Source organism: Acyrthosiphon pisum, chromosome A1 (genome assembly GCF_005508785.2).
Source record: "Acyrthosiphon pisum isolate AL4f chromosome A1, pea_aphid_22Mar2018_4r6ur, whole genome shotgun sequence".
Taxonomy (NCBI): Eukaryota; Metazoa; Arthropoda; class Insecta; order Hemiptera; family Aphididae; genus Acyrthosiphon; species Acyrthosiphon pisum.
In genome coordinates, this window is record NC_042494.1 from 157,849,939 (window position 1) to 157,872,665 (window position 22,727).

General features: G+C 27.4%; 3 protein-coding genes across 6 annotated transcripts; 1 reads left to right on the forward strand and 2 right to left on the reverse strand.

The window, feature by feature from the left end:
• Positions 1-682: 682 nt before the first annotated feature.
• On the reverse strand, positions 683-3,584 carry LOC100159702 (syntaxin-5-like). 3 transcript variants are annotated; one of them, NM_001246157.2, is made up of 6 exons: positions 3,231-3,312; positions 2,859-3,151; positions 1,835-2,091; positions 1,442-1,651; positions 1,150-1,271; positions 683-1,058 (listed from the first exon to the last, which is right to left on the reverse strand). In NM_001246157.2, exons 2-6 carry the CDS (start codon positions 3,052-3,054, stop codon positions 899-901), a joined length of 945 nt encoding a protein of 314 aa, NP_001233086.1. In that variant the 5' UTR covers positions 3,055-3,151; positions 3,231-3,312; the 3' UTR covers positions 683-898. The 3 variants fall into 3 exon arrangements, with proteins under 3 accessions (NP_001233086.1, XP_008180360.1, XP_008180362.1); XM_008182138.3 differs by lacking the exon at positions 3,231-3,312 and adding an exon at positions 3,381-3,584 and having other exon boundaries at positions 782-1,058; positions 2,859-3,185; XM_008182140.3 differs by having other exon boundaries at positions 782-1,058; positions 2,859-3,185; positions 3,282-3,300.
• A 3,347-nt stretch (positions 3,585-6,931) lies between these two features.
• On the forward strand, positions 6,932-11,805 carry LOC100167990 (putative E3 ubiquitin-protein ligase UBR7). Its single transcript, XM_001942680.5, has 11 exons — positions 6,932-7,469; positions 7,532-7,665; positions 8,984-9,041; positions 9,507-9,650; positions 9,707-9,809; positions 10,345-10,391; positions 10,742-10,778; positions 10,841-10,881; positions 10,981-11,121; positions 11,188-11,359; positions 11,435-11,805. Exons 1-11 carry the CDS (start codon positions 7,320-7,322, stop codon positions 11,590-11,592), a joined length of 1,185 nt encoding a protein of 394 aa, XP_001942715.1. The 5' UTR covers positions 6,932-7,319; the 3' UTR covers positions 11,593-11,805.
• LOC100159107 (translocation protein SEC63 homolog) lies at positions 10,199-22,643 on the reverse strand. Of its 2 annotated transcripts, XM_003242649.4 has the most exons (16): positions 22,291-22,643; positions 22,111-22,213; positions 21,609-21,723; positions 21,432-21,537; positions 20,772-20,902; positions 19,708-19,800; positions 19,463-19,624; positions 18,090-18,321; positions 17,873-18,018; positions 17,667-17,814; positions 17,183-17,580; positions 16,628-16,822; positions 15,700-15,831; positions 15,416-15,619; positions 13,573-13,774; positions 10,199-10,527 (listed from the first exon to the last, which is right to left on the reverse strand). In XM_003242649.4, exons 1-15 carry the CDS (start codon positions 22,412-22,414, stop codon positions 13,637-13,639), a joined length of 2,427 nt encoding a protein of 808 aa, XP_003242697.1. In that variant the 5' UTR covers positions 22,415-22,643; the 3' UTR covers positions 10,199-10,527; positions 13,573-13,636. The 2 variants fall into 2 exon arrangements, with proteins under 2 accessions (XP_003242697.1, XP_029344531.1); XM_029488671.1 differs by lacking the exons at positions 10,199-10,527; positions 13,573-13,774 and having other exon boundaries at positions 15,528-15,619; positions 15,700-15,833; positions 16,629-16,822; positions 22,291-22,414.
• Positions 22,644-22,727: the final 84 nt, after the last annotated feature.

The window sequence follows — 22,727 nt, forward strand, 5'->3', positions numbered from 1 at the left end:
ACTTTTTGTGTACAGACACAAATAATAAAAAAACACATCTTCGTACCTAAATTAATGTACATTCACTCCACTCAGAATGTAAAATATATTAATACCAAATAACTTACATTTTAATCAAAATAATTTAACTGAATATGAATTATAAATAATTAACTAAATAGAAGAAGTTCGTTTTTTTTTTTATCATAATAGGTACATTAGTTATATTTATTTTTTGTATTTTTTAAGCTTTGATTAAGGCCTAAGGGCACTGCAAACAGACAATTATTTCAACCAAAAATAAATAAATAAATATCTTAAAAGTTAAAATGTGGCCTCATTGATCTCAAGCAGACATAATAAATAATTCAAATCAGTTTTCAGAAGTCTTATCACATTCAGGTCCATCAATAGGATTGATGACAAAGAGTATAAACAAATGAGCATAAATTGTTTACCATTGTTAGCCGGAAAAGTGAGTTGTACATGTGGGAGTGCTCCGTTATTTTATTTACCATTCACACACACATTTGCAAGATACATGCATACAAACTGCATATTTTGAACCCCTTAAAAACTGTCCGTTTGCAATCCTTTTAAATAAATGATTTTTGATACATTTTGAATGATAATTACATAAATTAAATTCTGAGTGAAATTGTCAAATATAAGGCATTTAATATTATTAATTACATACATAATATAATATATGAGATAAAAATTTATTTAAATTTAAAATAATTTTAAGCAATATTATAACAAATAATTAACAAATGTGTAATAATAAAATGTAATAAGGTTATATATATATAGTATTATTATTTATTTTACAGATATTTCATAATTTTATAATTGGACAACAGTGTATGGATAAATAACAATTTGTCTAGATATGAACAAAAAAAGTAGATATGCATGTTTAAGAAACAAATACAACAAAAAATATAAAAAAAAATATTAAAATACCAAATATTTTTATCATTAACCATCGATTGGAAGTTACTGATTGAAAGTAACGTAGTATTTGAGTATGAGCTGCTTCAATACTTAGTTCAGCATCTTGAACATTGGAATCGATTCTAGAAATAACAAAATGCTTAAGTATTTTTTCAATATTACAATACTAAAAAACATTTATCTGTTTGATTATAGTTATCAATTATTTTATACCTCTCAACCATTTCTTCTTGTTCTTTAACCATATGTGCAAGTTGTTGAAATATTCCACCCAATTCTACAATAGTTGATTCAATATTTTGCATGGTTTCTGCTCTACTATACAAATATTGATCCTAGAAAAAAAATGAATGATACAAACCATATTTTTTTGGTGGGAAAATATCAAATGAATATGATCATAGTTATTACTTATGAATTATGAGTTTATACTATCATTATATGTAATCATATTATTTTGATATTAAACTTAATTTTCTACATATTATAATTAATTTGTTCATACGGTATTATCATAAACCGCCAATGCTTGTGTCTGTTGTGTGACTTGCTGTAGTCGATCTTGATCAGCATTATTATCCATGTTGATAGCACATTGATTACTAGACATTAGAAGAGAATTGTGTCTTGGAACTAGGGATGATGAATCTGATAATGCAGCTAAATTATTTCCTTGAGAAAATTGATCTCTTCTTGTTTTGGCATGTTTTAAATTCTAAACCAAATATTTTTATATTTTTAGTATAATCACTACACATAAAATTTACAAAAATATAAATGAAAGAGATAGAATCTAACTTGTGGAGATATAAAATAAAGTAATTCAATATTTAAGTCTAAAAGGAACTTCATTAAACAAATTAAATGTAAATAATATCTAATATTCATAAAAACTTACTTTTGTTCTAATTTCAAGAACTAGTTTAAATTCATTCGATATATTTGCCAATTTTGATTGTAATGATAATACAACACTAGACTCATGTGACAACAAATGCTTTCGTCCAACATTATTCTGAGCAGCTTTTTGCAGTTTAGCAACATCTTGTAATTTTGCAATTTGTTGATTTAAACTATTCAAATCCTCTTTAATAATATATGTCAACTCTTGAATTTCTTGAGGTCTATCATTAAATAACGATTTCCGTTTGGCAACTAAATATTATGTTTAGTTAATAATAGTTTAATATTTTACATAGGTACAACACACATTATAGTATTGTTCGTTAAAAAATATTCATACATCAAATTTTGGTGAACAATTATTAGCAGCAATAAGATGGACATTTTTAAAATTATATTAACCCTTATCTACCTACATTTGTATATTTTTGATGCTTCAATTAAAAAACAGCAACTCAAAATTTCTGAATTATTGTCATCCTATTATATTGTTTTTGTATAATTTGAGTGCACCGCAGTCTATAGAGACAATTTAGCATATGCTACTAAGATTTACACTACAACTGTACAAATGCTAAATAATATTTTAACATAATTATGTTGATGAAAAAACAACAATACAATTAATCACCGAGATTCTAATTTGTAAATTGTAATGCAAAGTTAAAAATATGTCTGATGGTGTGGAAAGAACTTAGTAGATACAGGAAATCACTGTTGTCTGTTTGTGCATTATACTTAACATTTTTATAACAACATAATACCTATTAGTTCTACCATAAGGCTTAAAATTGTAGGCTATAAACTGACCAAACTAAAATATACATAGGTATGACCAGTTATTTCATAATTTTAATTCTTAAGACTGAATTATGGAATCAGATATATAAAATAAAATAATAAAACAACATATGTAGATATATTGCATTTTTAGTTTTTAACTTTCATCAAAGTACCAGCCAATAAAATGAGAATTACCTAACATGATTGTAAAATGCAATTGATTCTTAAAAACTTACGTAACGTCAATTTTTCTAATTTTGCATATGTATTACTAATGTTGAAGCCAACACTTTTGGCTATCATCATAAACTCTCCATAGCTTTGAAGAGCCTTTACTTTTTTAACATCTCGAACTTGCACAGCTCTTGCTATTTGTCGACCTTGAAGGGATCTGACTGCACTATTGAATTCAGCAGTGCGGTCTCGTGGCATTATTTTGTCTGTTTCTTTTTCTCCTGAATAAACAACAGAAGACTCCTGAGTGGTATAATTATTTGTAAACGTTTGATCTGAATCAGAATTCCCTCGTCTTCTTCGAGTAGTCATTTAAATAATATGAAACACTAAAATAGTAAAAAGAAAATTATAGTTAAATTATTTATTGTTACCACAATTGAAATACATCATGAATTTCGTAGTACGAGCTTAATTTGACGTACACAGATGACACTGGCATTAATTCGCAGTATAAATTTACTTTCTATTTGTTATCAAACTACATATACAAATATATTTGTAATATTTACAAAACTGTTTACCTGCTAGTGAATTTCATTCAAATATTTGCCTTTATCAATGTCAATAATAATGACAGAATATCAAAATTCTATTCAGTATTTAAATTCCAAAGTTATACAGTATGTCAGTACCCAAGTTAATACTTTAATTACTTATCGTCTATAGGAAATTAGGAAATGAACAGCATCCTTTATTGAGTTCTCAGTATTTAACTATTTAATTTTTACAATCACAGATATAATGATAAGACCACGAACTACTACATAGGACTGGACACTCCGGGCAGGGGGAGGGTGGGACACCGGTCACAAAGTTGTACGGGTATGTACGTTTGCGACTGTGATGCTATCTAGTGACGTACTAATTTACTACATTTCGAATTTTACTTTTATAAACGTAATATTTATATATAGACTTATGAAATATGAAAAAAAATAAATAAATCGATTAACATAAATATTTCTATGAGTTTGTTGTATCTTATTAATATTGTTATACATCATTACATCATACATCCATACATTATTATTACATTATTTAATATGGGTCGCTTGTGCTCGGTATTAATATGCGACAGTAGAGTCAATAAAAGTAATTATAATGAAAATATTACTCTATTTTCAATACCCAAGGATGAATATATCCGTGAATCATGGACAAGTATCGTTCACCATTGGAATGGTAACAACCAAAATGTTTCATACTTATGTCATAAACATTTTAACGATGAGGAAATCATTAAAACATTTGAAGGGCAAAGTAGTGATAGTCATCAGGTAAATAATATTTGGACGTCCTCTTGGTCTAAATTAATCATATACATACTTTAATTTAAAAGTATTTGGCTTTTGATTATTTGATTATTTATTGCTTAGCCATGGGCAAACAGGAGTAAATTTGTTTTAAAACGTGGTGCTATACCATCAATCCACGCATTAAATACACCAAAATGTCGAAAGGCTTTAGATTTGACCTCGATAAATATTAAAAGGTAATGTTTATAACCATCATATTTTGTATTAAAAACTACAAATTAATGTTCAAAGATAAATTTTCCCTAATAATAAACTTTTAAACATTTTTAAATAGTACTAGTTTATATGAAAATGGAATTGAACCTTTACATCCAAATCCAATAAACAAGTTAAGACCAAATAATTACGTATGTACCTATTTATAACTGTTTTTGCAAGTTTAAGGTTATTACTTTTTAGAACTCTAGTCATTTTTAATTTACAGATAATGTCATTTAATGATTTAATTAATATATATGACAATATTATCTTACCAAAAGGTTGGGTATCTGTAATGGATAGAGGAACAATTGCATTTTGCTGTTTAAAATCAATTATTGAAGAAAACAAAATGACAATTAAAAAGCAAATATTTTTTAATGAAAACCATGATATTTCATACCATGTCGATAATAAAGTTCTAAATAATAATAAACATTGCTATACGTTAGCATTTAAAACAATGGAAAAGCAACATTTAGAACATGTATTAATAGATTTTGATAAAAAACAAATATGCAATGGAGTACCTCTTTCACTATACCCAGGTAGGTAAAAAATGAAACAAAAATTAGTTTATCAAATGGTAATTTAAAGTTAATTTCTCAGGTATTCAGGTGAAACATGGCAATGTTGATCCTAATGGTATTTGGTATCATCAAAATTGCAGTATTTTTGTAAATAATAAAAAAAATAAATGTGAATGGTGTGAAAGGTTACAAAATATACTAAGAGCTAAAAAAAGTTATAAGGAATTATGTTTGAGAAGGCAAAGTAAAAAACATTTGTGTCCATCACTTACACCTTTGAGTAAAAAGACATTGCTAAGTATAAATAAAAAAAGGATGCAACTTAGAAAAGCAAATAAAAGGTATCAGTTTAACTTGTTTTTGTTAATGATCAATTAACTATTTATGAACTTTAGCTTAAGGTCTGTTGTACAAAAACTACAACTTCAATTTAGTACATTAACACGTTCACGACCAAGGGGTAAATTTGAGTGGTCTTTATATAAACCATCTCATAAAATGGCTTTTAATTAATTATGAACTCATAGTATCTCATGGTAACATATTTTATAATATTGTTTATAAAGTATTTTCGGATATTAAGGACATGTCACATATGTGTGACATCAGGTTTTTTCAATGATTATCCTTTACAGAAACCTGATGTCACACATATGAGACATAATTATTTATCTATAGAAAAATCAGTAATCACCATCGCATAATATTATAATAGGTATTTTTTTTGGTGAATAAGTTTTTAGACAAAAAAATTATACGAAAATCATCTCCAATAAATTAACGCAAAAAAAAATGATTCAATAAAATAAAGTCAAAATTATATTTATAAAAAACACCAAAATTAACAAATGTTAAACTTAATAATAAAAACTCAACTTCAATGTATTAACAAAATTTATAAAAAAATTAAACAAATTACTTCTTGTAATAAAAAAATTAAACAAATTACTTCTTGTAATAACAAAATTAACACATTTTAGGTATGCATAAGTCCATTTGTTATTAAAATCAAAAGTAATAACAACATATTTTTACCAAACAAATTTTAAATATTTATGAAATGTAATAAAAACAAAATTATCACGAACGAACAACCAAAGTTTAACAATATTATAAAGTAAAACAAAATTTCGTTTAAAAATAACAATGAGTTAAAGATTTTAGTTTCAAAGAACTATTATAGTAAAAAAATCTCAAAATAAAAAATAATTACATAACTACTTTTTATAACAAATTAAAAGAAAAAATGAGCACTAATTCTTTCAATATTGACAATGTTATAATTTTTTAGGGGACAGATCAATACCTGAGGCATCAATGACTAACATAAAATCTAGAGGAGGATTAATTTTTCCCAATAGGAAAATATTTGGGATTATAATAGGTTTAGAGGAAGCATTTGAAAAATTTTGTGATAGCTATGAAGTATTTCAAGAAACTGTTGATTTTTTCTTGGAAAACAACCAACATCTTCTAGCATTTCCATGTGCTGATCACAAAAATGACATTTTTTTATTTATAATTACTTATTATATTACTATGAGAATGAGACAATACTCACGTATATCTAATCAAAATCAAGTTAGGAATCACGCAAAAAAAAAAAAACTTTCCAAATTGGTAGGAACATAGTAACTAGCAATAGGCTTTCATTTATTTAGAAATAATATTGAATATAAAAAGTTTGTCGTTGATTTGAATTTTTGAATTTTTGATCGTTGTTCAGTTATCACTAGTGACTAGTCACGACTTATCACATAAAATAATTTACAGCAGCACAGTATAAAAAAATGCCACCAGAGAGCAGCTACATAGCGAACGTACGACCACCGTACAACTTTGCAGCCACCTTATTTTATACAGTGTCCAGTCCTATGTAGTAGTTCGTGGATAAGACAAACTTATCAAAAACACGTATTCGATTAGATTAGGTTATAACCACGGTTAAGTTAGAAAAGGTTAAAAGGTCTATGCACAGAACAATAGAGATAAATGATAATATAATAATATGTTGAGCACATAAACAATATTTAGCTACAGGCTTACAAACACTGTAACGTCTGTGACTGAAACACAGTAACACACACACATTATTTAGTGTACCCCTGACGCCTGTAGCCCTTGTACGCGCGCGCGCCAACAAGATACGATTTTGTGGTAAGCGGTAACGACAATTACAAGTTAAAAGTTATAACAGTGAGTAACAATTAACGACCGACAGACTAGTGGCGACCTGTGCAACTGAAAGCGCTGAACGCCGGAATACCGATCCGTTTTTCGTAGAAAATACTACCATCGATTTTGCTGTCGATACTACTCGAATACTCGATATTCGCTAACCGCTATCCGGTGTTGTATTTCTTTGTTCCACTATAATCGACGTGAGTGTTTCGTCCGAGTCAATCGTTTGCCAATCATGTCCGAGTCTGAGGGAAATTCTTTCAACGAGAACGAAGATGATCAGGTGGTCGGGCTTGTCGAGTACATAAACGATCAGAATGCTGAAATTGAACAAGCCAATCTGATTCTCGAGGCGTCCGAAAGCGACAGTTGCACTTACTCTCTGGTTTGTAGACCCTCTGTAGAAACGTGCAATGAATATGTTTCAATTGAACCTTCTTGTTACAGGGATACATGAACCGACAAGCGTTGTACGCTTGTCTGACTTGCACTGAAAAAGACAAGTTGCCTGGTGCTATATGTTTGCCTTGTATGTATGAATGCCATGAAGACCATGACTTGGTTGAGTTATGGACAAAAAGGTAGATAATATTTGTTTTACTCTTATATAGTAAAGGTACAATTTGCACAGAGTGTTTATTAGCCATCTTTCATATTTTTCATTTATATTTCAAACTTCAAAGGCATCTTTAATTAATATGATTACCTTCATTCAAAACTACCAAGTATTAAATTATGCTAAAATATTCAATCCCTTTTTAGAACGAGGAAACACAACATTTGCTATATACACGACAGTATATAAATTGTGTTGTGTTTATTTGCAGAATACATTGATATAGTAAATATAGGCTTAGAAATGTAATACCTTTTAAAAATTAATTAGGTAGTGAATCACATTTTTTTATTTATATACCTATGTTATATTATGTCATTATTAATATAATATTGAGTCGACAGTAATTTTTATTTATTAAAAACTACCTATTTTATAGAATGCTATACCTGCAGGCTAAAGTGCTCTTTACCAACCCCCTTACGATTTTCAAATTTTTTTTTTCAAGACTTGTTTTTTTATGCTTAAAACGATGGTGTAAATTTTTTTTCCGGAAACTATTATTTTAGAAGTTATAGCCTTCCAAAGTTTACGATTTTACGTTTATGCGCATGCGTTTTGGGACATAGTGAGTTTTGGGTGAATAATATTGTGAATCACGTCATACTACAATGTTTTCGAAACCGGCTAGAATAAAGTTTAGGTCACCCATTTAGTAAGTTTAGATATAGAATATAGGTTAATAGGTAACTATTAGTCGGTCAGGTACCTGCGAAGATAATTGCTTTTTAACAACTTTGTTTGATTCCGAGGCCTACCCAAGGTGGTTTTGCACAGCAAATCGGGAGATATTTTTGTTTTTAATTGTCCGAGCGAGCGAGTGACCCCGCTTGGGGACTCGGTGCAACAAAAATGCAATTTTCTTAAACCTGTGACCTACTTGGGGAGGTGTTGCATAGCAAATCGAGGGATATTTTCGTTTTTAATTGTCCGAGCGAGCGTAGTGTTCGAGTGACCCCGCTCAGTGACCTGGTGCAACAAAAATGCAATTTTCTTAACCCTGTGACCCACTTGGGGAAGTGTTGCATAGCAAATCGGGGATAAATTATTATTGTACCATCGTTTTAAACAGTTTAGAATACGTAAGTACAAAAAAATCAAAACTATCAAAACTAATAGCACACTATTGAAACTGTTGAACCAAAATTTGCATAACGTCTATAAGACAGAGACAACATATGCGGGTGTGTCGTCCTCTTAAACAATAAATGCAGGAAGAAGTCTCAGTCCTAACAGTAATTGGTAATTACTGACTAATTTATTTTTATTTTACTTTTGTTAAGGAATTATCGTTGTGACTGTGGAAGTGATAAGTTAACATCAGAGTGTAAATTGGAACCGGTAAATAAATTATTTAGTACATGAATTATATATTGTGTCTTAACTTAATTAGTCTTAATTTTATTTGAGTTATCTATTAATTAGCTAGAGATGTGGAATTTGTGATAGTTGTCCAACTAGAAACGTGTCTGTGTTGATCAAAAACAATCATTGCCGACTAATGTAGTTTTTTTTTGGTTGGAAGGGAGATTAAATTACGTACCAGCTCCTTCATGCATTTATAGATTTAGTCACTGTTATTCTAAATGAACAATACTTTATAATATACAATATTAAAACAATTTTATTGTTGAAGAAAAATATAAAAAAAAAAAAATAACAATTGATCAGCAAACATAGGTTGAACATTAAATTCTATTGACTTCTTTTAAACTAGGTATAATAACTAGTGGTATAATAATTGATAAATTAATTCAAAATATTAATTTTGCTATTTATAACAAATTGTTTTTATTTATGAACTAGTCAAAACCTGAAGCAAATGACCGCAATATTTACAACCAAAATTTTAAGGGTTTATACTGCATTTGTCAACGCCCGTACCCCGATTCTGAAAATACGGATGAAATGGTACAATGCATCGTTTGTGAAGATTGGTATCATAGCAAGGTACTTATCAAAATTAAATACTTTTTGATTCAGCTATTAACAACATTTTTTATTAGCATTTGGGTACAAAAGATATGAATCCAGATGATTATTCTGAAATGATATGTTCTGGCTGTACATCAAAACTAAGTTTCTTACCAGCTTACAATCATTTAATTGGTAAGAATTTATTTGTTTTAATATTTAAAATTAAAAATATTTTTTAATTATGGACGTACAATTATAAAGGTGAACCAGAAATCGGTGTAGACATTAAAAAAAAAAAAAAAATAATTTATGCTGTCTTTATTTAGAATGTGATTATTTAAAAAAAATACTCTTAAGATATTTACTAATTTTCTTTGTAGTACTAGTTCTAATAAATATTTGAGTTACATCATTATTTGTCAATTAAATTATGTATGTGCGATAGATTTTCATTTAACCATTTTCAGTAACTACCAGATTAAAAATTGATGAATCGTTTCTTTTTTGTTGTTATCATTGGTATGGAAGAAGTGGAGTTGATACATGTATAAACAAACTATAGCTGATAAATATAATAAAAATACATTTAGTAAAACCATTTATTTCAGTACCAAAAATCATAATATATCATATATATATATCAAAATAAGCAACCATTTAAACAATTTGAAACACACTTATAAACTAAATATTTATTTACATTAAATTATTACATATTATTTTGCAGTGACTGATGATTCTGTACAGAACATCGAAAAAGGTGATGAATCTGAGGTATGTTTTCATATAATTTTTTTAATTCATAATTATTATAATTTCTGTTTATAAAATAATAATTTTACTCAACTATAACTGACATATTTCAAATACACAAATACAAGTGTTGATGATGATATATGATAGTTGACTTCTAAAAAAAAAAAATTAATAATATTATAGTATTAGTAGTTATCTAACATAATTTAATTAGAATTTTTTTAACGTTAACATAATTATCAATTTATACCAGAATAAAATAATTTATGGTGGTTAATACTTTGTAGGGTTATAATATTAAGTATTAAATTGCTATTCTTTAAAAATATTTTTACATTTTAATTTGAAAATAAAATTGTTTTATATAGGATGTTGATGTTGTGGATACAGATAAGGAATCTGAAAGTAAATTTTATACTAACTATTATAAAAAAAAATTCATTCTTATACAAGGTAATTATTTTTAGATAATGTGGAAAATGGTTTAAATGTTGTATCGAAGGACATGGTATGTAGTATGTTTATAAGAACTGATAATGTTAATTGACTGGTTTTACTTGATAAATTACATAACAAACTGTACGTTTGTCAATAATTTTTTTTTTAGACATCCGAAAATGCTAAAGCTGGTACTTCTAGTGGCGAAAATTGTAAATTGAGAAATGCAAAGGACCCAAAGAAAATTATCGGAAGTTCTTTCTGGGTAGAAGGTTGGCGTCAAGAACTTTGTACATGTTCTAACTGTATTGTAAGATAAATAGATAAATATAAAATCATAATTTATTATAATTTTAAAACCTTGATATATTTTTAGGAACTATATAAGATAGAAGGCGTTCCATTTATTACCGATCAACAAGATACATTACAGGCATATGAAAACAAAAGCCGTGAAAGAATGATAGCTAAGGAAAAACAAAGTGAAGATGGTCTATCCAAAGCATTATCATCTATGGACAGAGTGGCAGCAGTGGAATTAGCTCATCGTTAGTATCTCTGCCCCTCTTATGTCTACATTGCCAAATTAACATGTCTCATCAGTTTATTTTATAATATTTTAGAGTATAATCAGTTCAAAGAAGAACTAGGAGAGTGGCTAGGCAGCTTTAAAGGGGATAAAGTTGTTAAAGTGGAAGACGTGCAAGAATTTTTTTCTGGTATGCAAGCCAGAAAGCGTGCTAAGATGGATGATGGCATTCCTCCAAGTTTCTGTCGTTAATTTATTGTTTAAACCACATTTATCATCATAGATTTAAATACTTATCAATAAGATAATATAATAAGTATTTCCTAGTATTGTACTTTAAAAAATTTAATTTAATTTAATTTAATACATATTTTGTATTTTTTACTCATGTATCAATAAAATATATTATGTCATAATTTACTCATAATGCATTTATAATATATAAATATTGCTAACGATCATTTATAAGAAAGTTTTCAATTTATATATAGACAAGACTCTTATGATAGTCTATTATCATTTATGATTGGCTGACAGTTATTCTAAAGTGTTTAAGTTCCAATTATGTCTTCTTTTGCTGTGTAATGTGTTATATTGTGCATACGCATATTATAGGTCAAGGATGGCAAACCATGGCGTGTAAAACCTTAAAATATTTATATTATATAAATAATTTTTTTTTATTTTTAATAATAAATAACACCACAATGTATATATTAATATATACATATAAAATTATTAAAATTGAATAATCATTATTGGCCGATAAATAGCCATATACTCATAACATGTATCTCTTTTGTAATTTAATGGTCTCTCGAAAAAAAAAATAAGGTAATTTTTGGCATGTAGCGTCAAAATAATTTGTCATACCTTTTATATGTTATAATAGTTATACAAATTAAAATATAAAGACAGTGTCTTATGAACAATTTAAGTATTAAAATAGTACGACTATTTACTACTTTTTTTTATACAAATTTTTTAAAAAATAAATTATACAATTTCACAGTTGCATACACACAATAACTAATTAAGTAATACACATTTAAAAACAAAAGTTAAATTGTGCCCTTGAGAGATGATCCATTTTTTTTTTCACAGAAACTTAACTACATATAAATTTGTATTAGTAAGAAGGAAAAAGCGATCCTAATATTAAATGCTTTTAACGGTGGTACATAACAATAACTTAAAAGAACTGTCAATCATTATTCATTATATATATTATTGTGTTTAACCAGGATCATACAATGTTATCAACAATAAAATAATGTCGCAACCAAGAGGTTATTGATTTACTTCAATTGTAATTAACTAAAAAAATTTTTTCGATAGGCAGATAAATTTTTATTAATCCTGTTGTTCATTTTACTGTGTTTTTAAATGGGTATTTAATAATTCTTCTTTATTGACAGATCATGGCCGTATTAGAAAAATACATTTGAAGTTAAAAATAAAAAAATAATTTGAATAGGAATAACAAAAAATAAGAAATATAGTGCACAAAATTGGTAACGTACATTGTCATTGAATTAAACAAGAATAAAAAGATACAATTTTTCCAAACATTTTGTACACGTTATTATATCCTACTATTATTATAGTATTAAGTACCTATGATCTGAAGGCAAATTAATGGGTATGATCTGTAAAGGTTACAGTAGAAAGTTAATGATTGGATAAAAATAAATAATTTATTTTTTAGGGCTTTTTAAACTATGTAATTGGTTGTACACTTATATAGTATTATTTAAAAATAAGAATATTTGATAAGAAATCCTAATAAAATAGGACTGTTGAGCAAAAAATAGTATGGATAACTTTCATAGTTACAAATTTACAGTCCCATATAATGTTTACACTTAAAATACTGTTATGGCAAATAAAAAAATATTAAAATTTATGAAAATGTATTCGTTATATTGTTGCATATTAATTGAAAAGTAGGTAAAATAATAAGGCAGAGGACTAAATATATAAATTAATTATATTTATAATCGATTTAAACAAAATATATTTTATCAGTCAAATAAAAAAAGCATTTCATTTTTAAATTAAATTTAACATTAAATTTAACATTGAATATAATATTATGAATAGTAAAACAACATTAATATTGAAAATATTGCATAATTACACTAATTTGTAGATGAATATATTTTTCAAATTATTGCTTTAAATGTAAAGCCTTAAAAATAATATTATCTTAACCAATATTATTTTACTTACTTTAAACTCTACTTATTGTTTTGAACTTCTTTGTTTGTCAGGTCACCCAAAGCTTTTATATTATTTAATCTTCGACATCTTCATCAGTAGTAAACTCTGAAATATCACTTTGCTTATCTTCCTCTTTAGTGTCATCTTCTTCATCAGAAATATCCCACTGTGGATGTTCTGTCAAAGGTTCTGGTGCTTCTTTTACGTCCAACTAAAAATAATAATGTATGAAATTATACAAATATTTTTTTTTATTGTTAAATAAACAGATATATTTTTATTTGGGAAAATTAATCATGTACTTAAAGAGGACCCTACACCCGCATGCGATGTTTCGCATCTTACAAACGCGAAACATGGCAAATTGTATATTGTTCTATATAATTCAGATAATTATTATCCATTTAACTCTGTTGTGATTAATATTGGAACAAATTGACCTATAATTAAATTTATAGATCAGAATTGTATACACTCAGTATAGAGTATGTCCCAGAAGTCCTGTATCACCCTTAGTATCTACATGGAAAATCAATATATTTAAATGCAGTTTTTTTACAGTCATATGTATGGAAATTCTGATAAAATAGCATGATATTCGATTTTTTTTTTTTTCAAAAAGTCAAAAATTATTAAAAATTTTTTTTAAGCAAATAAGTTTATTAAATATCCAAAATGGCCATTTTGTTGATCGTATTTTTTAAAACAGTTCGAAAAAAAAAAAAATATTAAAATTAAACGAAAATTGCACAAGTTAGAGCTTCTTATTATTTTTAATCTTGACCGAAAAATCAGCGTGATTGTAATAATTAACAACTAAATCGTATTTTGCTAATGTTGTATGCGTAGGTAAAGTTATGTTCTTAGAAATTCAAAATAATAATTAGCTCTAACTTTGGCAATTTTCATTACATTTTAATACTTTTTTTTTTTTTGAACTGTTTTAAAAAGTACAATCAACAAAATGGCTATATTGGAAATTTAAAAAACTTATTTGCCTAAAAATATTTTTGAAAAAAAAATCAAATATTATGCAATCAGAATTTAATAATCTAACTGATATGATGTTGCTATTGACCATTGTACAAGAAGTTATGTACCTTGTTATTTAATGGACTATAATTTGATCAGCATTACGATTTACGATTAAACTTTTGGTTTTTTGTCAGCGTCTTCTATAAGCATTGTTTCATAATCAAGTGCAAACCATAAACTGATATTTTAATTTTTCAATTTTTAGGAAATTTTTTTTTAAAACTAGAATTTTATCACCGTCTCGGCAAGTATATTAAAATATGATATGCAGTGAACATGTTAAGACATTATATTATAATATCTTCTAATCTTCAAAATTGCTGTAGACATTATTTGAAAATGTTGGTGGTACACAAAAATTGTCGTTTTAATCATGATTTATATGTATTTTTTACCAAAAATATCTACATTTTCTACATTTGATTTTCCAATCAAGCATTAGAGTACTCGTGATGAAGAGTTTCTAAAAATGGAATTTTTTTTAAATTACTGGCAGACTGTACTACACTTGTTTTCATAAAAAGTGGAGCTGCTGGTGACACTGTTACTGAAATACAGGGGTTCTTAGTATTGGCTGGTAGCTCTAAACAAAAACAATAGCTTGTTCTAAACGTCAAAACGTCTACCAGGTATGCCACACTTTTCGTGAAAATAAATGTAGTTTTATAATTACATTGACTAAATGTCTAAATAGTAAATACTAATAATATGAGTGTATATTATTTCATTATAATTTATAAACAATATAATATATTTTTTATATGTTCTTGAAACTAAAAATGTAATAATGTAATATACACTGTAAAATAGCACTTACTTTGATGTCATGCATTTGATCAAAACCAAAGTATGAATCTGACCTAAGACAAACGGCAAATACATAAACTCCAGGCCACCTAGGAGCTGTAAACTTTAATTGAATTTCTTCTTCATCAACAAGTTCAGTGACATGATATGGAACAGTTAATAATGTACGACTTTTCCGATCACTTAAATAAACCCACCAGTATTCATGTTTTTCCTGATAAGATGTTTAAATTATGAATATATTTAGTTAATTAATATAGTATATTATAATTGATTAGTTGATAATTTTTATACCTCAGGAAAATATGGGGAGTGAACCAAATGTGATTGTTTAGTTCTGCCCTCAAGTACTCTGTCTTTTTTATTAGCTCCAGATTGAAACTTGTCCCAATCATCATCATCATCGTCATCATTGTTTGCTGAAGCCTATTACCAAATAAATAACTTATTATTTCATATAGATACACAAATATATTGAATATTCTTAAAAAAAAACAGTTGGTACAAACTGCATTGTATATTTGTATAAAACAATAGAAGTGAGAGGCCATTTAAAATGTAAATGTATGGCAAATTGATATTGTTTCTTAAAATGTTATCATTTTTCATTATAGTAAGTAGATTTTGGAGCAAATATAAAATTCGTGATTTTATTATAATTGTACATTGTTTTTTATAACAAACACATTATAGAACAAATAGTTGATTTTATAGCCCTTGTTATAGGCATTCAATTAAAGTATGAATAAATTGTTTTTATTCTTTTATTGAAAATTTTTCTGTTCACATTTTCATCGAAATTTCTAAACTAATATTTAATTCAGTCTATGTATTCAATGAGTTTAGAAATTACAAATAAGTTATATACATCAGTGGTTCTCAACCATAGGGTCGCAAACAATTTTGAATGGGTCGTCAATAAAAATAGTTATAAAAAAAAGTTAATAATATAAGTAATATAAGTAAAAAAAAAAAAATGAAGAAAAATAGTTCTTTTTAGTTATAGTAAATGAAAAAATTCAAGGTGGCAGGAGTCGGTTGATTGGGTGGGTAGGAGCCCCCTATTGAACATTATTTTTAAGAATGTTGCATGAAAAATTGGGTAAATATCTAGTCTAAACACACTAAGGTTGAGAACCGCTGATTTACACAACTTTTGTACTTTCACAAACAACCCAGAATTTATATATTTTCTACGATAATCATTATTCATTCTAAATACCTTTTTTTTATCATCTGCTGTATCTTCAGCATCTGTCTTCTCTGATTCCTCTCCAGAAGCATTGCTGGAACTTTCATTATCTGAATCAGAGTCATCATCTGACGAGGCATTACTATCTTTTAATTGCTCTTTATCTTCGGTCTTATCATCATCAATTTTATCTTCTTCAGTTTCTTTAGTTTCAAGATCTCCTAACTATATAATACAATTATTAAATATGGAATATTGTAAAGGTGTATTTTATTAAGTGATGAATGATGATTATATTTTATACACAATATTCCTTGCTGTTTTAATGCAAAAACAATAAAACTTCAGTATCTTTAAATGTTAAAATTAGCATTATGTTTTTTTAATCACAAACCCATTTAAAGATAATGTGTAAACAATAATTATTATTATGAACAGTTTTAGATAACAAAAGATTTACAAAGTAAAAGGACAAGGCACTGGTAATTAATAACTATGATTAAATATTATCCAGTTTCTAGCATATTATCATGTACCAATTGTATTATTGCAGTTCACAACTAATTAAGTAAAACTAATACATACCTTTGCTTTTTCCAATTTTTCTTTCTTTTTAATTTTCTTCTTAGCTGATGCTGACAAAGTAGCTTTTGGTTTTTTGACATTTCCACTTTTTTTACCCTTTCCAGATTGACGTTTTTGCTGCCAAATACCTTTAGTTACTTTTTTTTCTTTTTCGTCATCTTTTGTTTCTTTATTTTCAATATCTTCATTATTTTCTATTACATCTCCATTAGACAGAGGTTTCCCTAACTTATCTGGTTTCTCTGTTTCTTTAGCAGCATTTTTTTCTAGTTCAATATGATGCTTGTCTGCGTACGATTCATCACCAAATAATACTCTCATATCTCGTCTTTTCAACTGCACAGTCACAGTTACTATAGCTCCAGCTGTATACACTGTAGTAGCTTCATCATCAATAACTGAATAAAATGTTATAACATAAATACTACATTTTGATGAATAAACCAAATTATTATACATTAGTACTGCCGTGTACTGTACATACCTTCACAACGAACTTTAAAGTCTATATAGGGCATTCTACCTAAAACTTTTACTAAATCTTCATACTGACTATCAGATAAAAATTTTAATGTGCTGCGCCTGTCTTCATTTTTTAATTGAGCAAGATGCTGAATACTTCTAACACGTTTCTACAATATGACGACACAAGTAAGAAATTTACTCATTTAAATTATGTATTCAACTTACCTTTTTATTGTCAAAATGTTTAATGTGATCTTCTGAAATGTATGGTAATTGCATAAATGGACTTTTGTACTCCCATAATGCTTGGATCACCATGGGACAAAGTTTCATACAGTTTTCTATGGTTTCGATATTAAGTAAACGAGGCACTAATAACAAAAAATAAAATATTAAGTTAATACATACATACACTTTATGTATGATTATTTATCATACAAACCTCTTTGAGCATATGCTAGTAAAATTAATTGAGAAACAACACCAACCATTTCTTGAATTAAATATGGACATTTCTTCACTATGTACATACGATCTAAATCTAATGTATCTGCCTTAAGTACCAGCCGAGACAGATGTGCATGTATTAAAGCTCTAGCTTTTATTGAATAATTATAGGATAGTGGTGGTTCTTTTTGTGTTTTTTCTCCAAAATTATAAAGTTGTTTAATAAGCTAGAAAATAAAATGTATGTTCAATAATTAATAAAAATCTAATGTATTTGAAATATTTGTCAATGAAAAAAAAAAAAATATATAATACAATATTAAAATGAATACAAATTTAATCAGTATTTGTAAGTATTGTAAGTAATAATAAAATATCATTAGGAAGATTAAGTAAATAAAAAAATGTTTTCAAATAAGGTACATAATTGTTTTTGCTACAATAACCTAACATCGGCAGACTTAAATCTAAAATTTCAATAGGGTCACAGTCGGCGCTTCTCTCTGGGCAGAGAGGCCGCCATTCCCCGACCGGGCTTGGCAGATACCTACGGGTGCCCAAATCAAAAATTCTGCCAAAAACAAACACATACGTGTAAACAAATCTACAGTACCCTACCCTACAATACCACAGGTTAATGACCTTGAAGCCTTGACCATTATGAAAAAAAAAATTTCAATATTCTGTTCTTAACTTATTTTATTTTGTTAAAAAATTAATTTTAGTGAGTTAGTCACGCATTAATTTTAAATAATGGCATTACATTGTAATAAGAAAAATATGTTGAAAACAAATTAAATGTGTGACATAAGAACCATTAGAAATATGTCTAATTTTTTTGAATCTATTTACGTCTAAATATTAACTATGCTATTATTAATTGTAAACAATATATTAGTATTAACTTTTATTTGAGTTTTTTAATAGCTTATAAAAAATAACATAACAGGTACAACGGAGGTGATAAGTTACGGAACGGTTAGTTGGCTACAGTGCTATACAATGGACCCGGGCTGAAATCAATCACGCAACCTGATTGAGACTAACAACAGCCGCTACTACTATTACCCGGATGGATTACCGCCCGGGTCCATTGTATAGCACTGTAGCCAACTAACCGTTCCAAGTTTACCACCGTAAACTCTTCAGTAACTAATGGTCAGAGTTGCCGGGCTCTGCACCATTAAAAAAATATATATATTAATGAAGTGGTGGCAACTGGCGAGGCTATAACAAATAAGTACCTTAAATTATATAGGATGATTTGTTTAATTAGCCAGGTAAGTCTCATTTTAATTATATAATTATTATAATATAGTATAAGGAAAATTATATATATATATTATATTTTAAATTTTTATTTCTTACTTGAGGCATCTCATGTTCATCTGAAGATCGTTCAACAATTTCACTATTATATTTTTTTTCAAATTCTAGTGAAGCACTTAAAATCATTATAACTCGTTTCAAAGGTATTGAATTTGATTTATGCAAAAAATAATAGTACATCCGAGATGTCTCTAATAAAACCTATAAAAAAAAATAATTAAGTAAAAACTAAAATAATAAGGAGTGACAATTTAATTAAATACTAAATAGAAGATTTTTCATACCTTATCTCCAGAATATCTGATAGACTTATACCACCACATACCAACAGTAGTAGGCAGTGCAATCATAAAAACTAAAGCATACAGACCTAAAACCTAAAAAAAAAAAAAATATTATGTTTTTTAGAACTTATAAAATCTAATCACAGAATTCAGAATTATTATTATCAACACATTGTATCAATAAACTGCTTTCCTAATACAAAAATTCTATAAAACTAATTGGGATGTATATAACAAGACATCATCAACAGGTTGAAATTATATTTAAATTATATTTATCACAATTTATTGTAAAATTATAAAAAGAAGTTAATTATTGTCAACATAATTAATATACAATGTGTTCAATGAAGAAGTTACCGGCTGGCATCATATGATAGTATCCCTTAAGTTATGAAAAAAACCCTTTACACCATGGGTCTAACTTTTTAATTTTTTCAATAATGGTAAATTCAACATTTTATACAAACAAATCAAACCTATTTCACATTTGCTGATATACCTTCAAAACTTTTCAACTTTTTACCTTGTTTTCTTAATTTAAAGCTTTTTACTGCGCTATCATCTAACATACATAATCAAACCGAAAATGTATAAATTATTTTTATTAAATTAAAAAAAGAAGAATACTGTAGAATAATAAAATAAAAATGAAAAGTGTGATAAATACAGAATTACTTGGAATTAAACACAATTTCCTTTAAAAAATGCTAATTTTTGCCAACTATTTTTACTTTTTAAATGTAATAAAAATAATTTATACACTTCTGGTTTGATTATGTATGTTAGCTGATAGTAAAATAAAAGAGCTTTAAATTAAAATAAAAAATAAGGTAAAAAGTTTATAAGTTTTGAAGATATCAGGAAATGTTTTCTAAGTTCAGTTTTGTTAAAAAAAAAGTCGAATGGCCCATAATACAAAAAAAAAAATAAAAATATAAGTCAAACCTATTAAAGTCTTCATATTAAAGTTTTTTTTACATAACTTAAGCCTTAGGTTTACCATCATTTAACGCCGGCTGGTCACTTCTTCACAAAACATTATATATAATAATAATTTTTACCCAAACTGAATTTTCTTTCTCTACAATCCATGATGGTAATGCTATTCCAAAACTCATCGCACCAGGTCCATCTGGATTCCCATATTTTTCCCAATTTTTCCTGGACTCATCATCAGTTAAGGCTTGATAAGCTAAATAATAAATTAAATAAATGATTAAATTATACATACTATAATAATTTATTAGTAACAAACAGGTGTCACTTTGGACGATATAAACATTATAATAATATGCAGTATAAGAAAGCATTTTATGATAATAAATCAAATGAAAACATACAGCAATCATTGCTTATTAGACTCGCAATTAATTGACTTATTCCGCAAATGGACTGGTATCGATAAGCACGTATTCTCTCATAAAAAAATTAATTGTCTATCAGACATCACCAGTTAATGGGGTCAATTAAAATATACAATTTAATAAAAAACAAAAGCAGTTTAGGTTTAAGTTTGGTGTAGTATTTAAATGTATATTTTTTTTGTAGAGGATTGTATGAACCAAAAAGATTGTAAATAACCTATTCTGAAACTATTTGATTGATTGTGGTATGTTTTTCATTATTTATATATACTGAACAATTATATTATTTTTATATTAAATGATTCTGAAAACTATGACTTAATATTCTTATTTTGAAATATTCTTATTAAGTGTTACCTTTAGTAAGCTTCATGAACTTTTTTTCATCACCAGTCTCCTTATCTGGATGGTAAATTAACGATAATCTTCTGTAAGCTTTTTTAATTACTTTTTCACTAGTTCCCTTTAAAATTAAAAACAATTTTAAAATAAAACAAAATATATAATAAGTAATATATATTAATCAATACTTACTATTGGAACATTGAGAATGTCATATGGATCAAAACTTGCACTTTCATAATCAAACTGAGAAACTTTGTAGGCGAGGAAAGCTAACAACGCCCAGCCAGCAATAATGATGACTTTTCTAAAATATATATAAAATTCAATATTTAATTAACCATAAGTCTCTTAGATTCTTAATGTGCTAATACATTTAAATTATGGTATTGAAAACTAATTAGAACTTTTTTCGTAAAGATTTTTAGTTAGAAATATGGAGGTACAGATTAAAAATCATAATTCAGAATCAATTAAATTATATTTTTTATTTTACCTCAAAAGTTGTGTTAATCTAAGTTCTATGATTTATAGAACAGATATGTTGGTTATTGTTGGATTGGGTCACATGCATTAAAAACAGAGATTATATTGTGGATTTAAAAATTACAAAATGTATGTCTCCTCTTCACTCCTTAAGAAAATATTCTGCATATTATATTCTTAGACCAATTTCAAGATAAAAAGTACTCACATGCACGTCCTTTTCATTAGTTCCCACGGTTTAGTGGACTGCAGGACGAGTTTTTTTTTTCGACATCCTGGACAATAACATTCGGATGCCAACGCTTTTGGATCTAAAGTTCAAACAATTAATACAAATTAAACTACACACGTCGATCGTGACGAGACATCACTCGACATTTAACATTACCTTCTTTCTGTTTTCTGGGCCACCAGTAGTACGTGCCGGGGACTAGCAGAAGAGCCAGAAACGACAATAGAAAATAGAAGAATGTCGCTCCGCTTTCGTCGTACTGAAACTTTTGGCCGGCCATTATTGTTGTTTCGGTTCGTACATAAATCGAACATTTACTCCGGAAGCATGGTGCGGTTACGGGTTAATTTACATACTTTGAATAATCAAAATATTAGCCTACGACGACGGCGATAACGAAACGGCACGTTACGAATTACGACAGTAATATATTATATTTTAATGTTTGGAACACGTCACGTAAACTTCACGACGATAAAAAAATACCAACCAGGTGTAAACGTACGCACGATAAATTATTATATTGGTGGTGATACGACGTATCGCCGCGATGGCCAATGGTTGAAGTCCGATGTCCCCACTCACCAGTCACC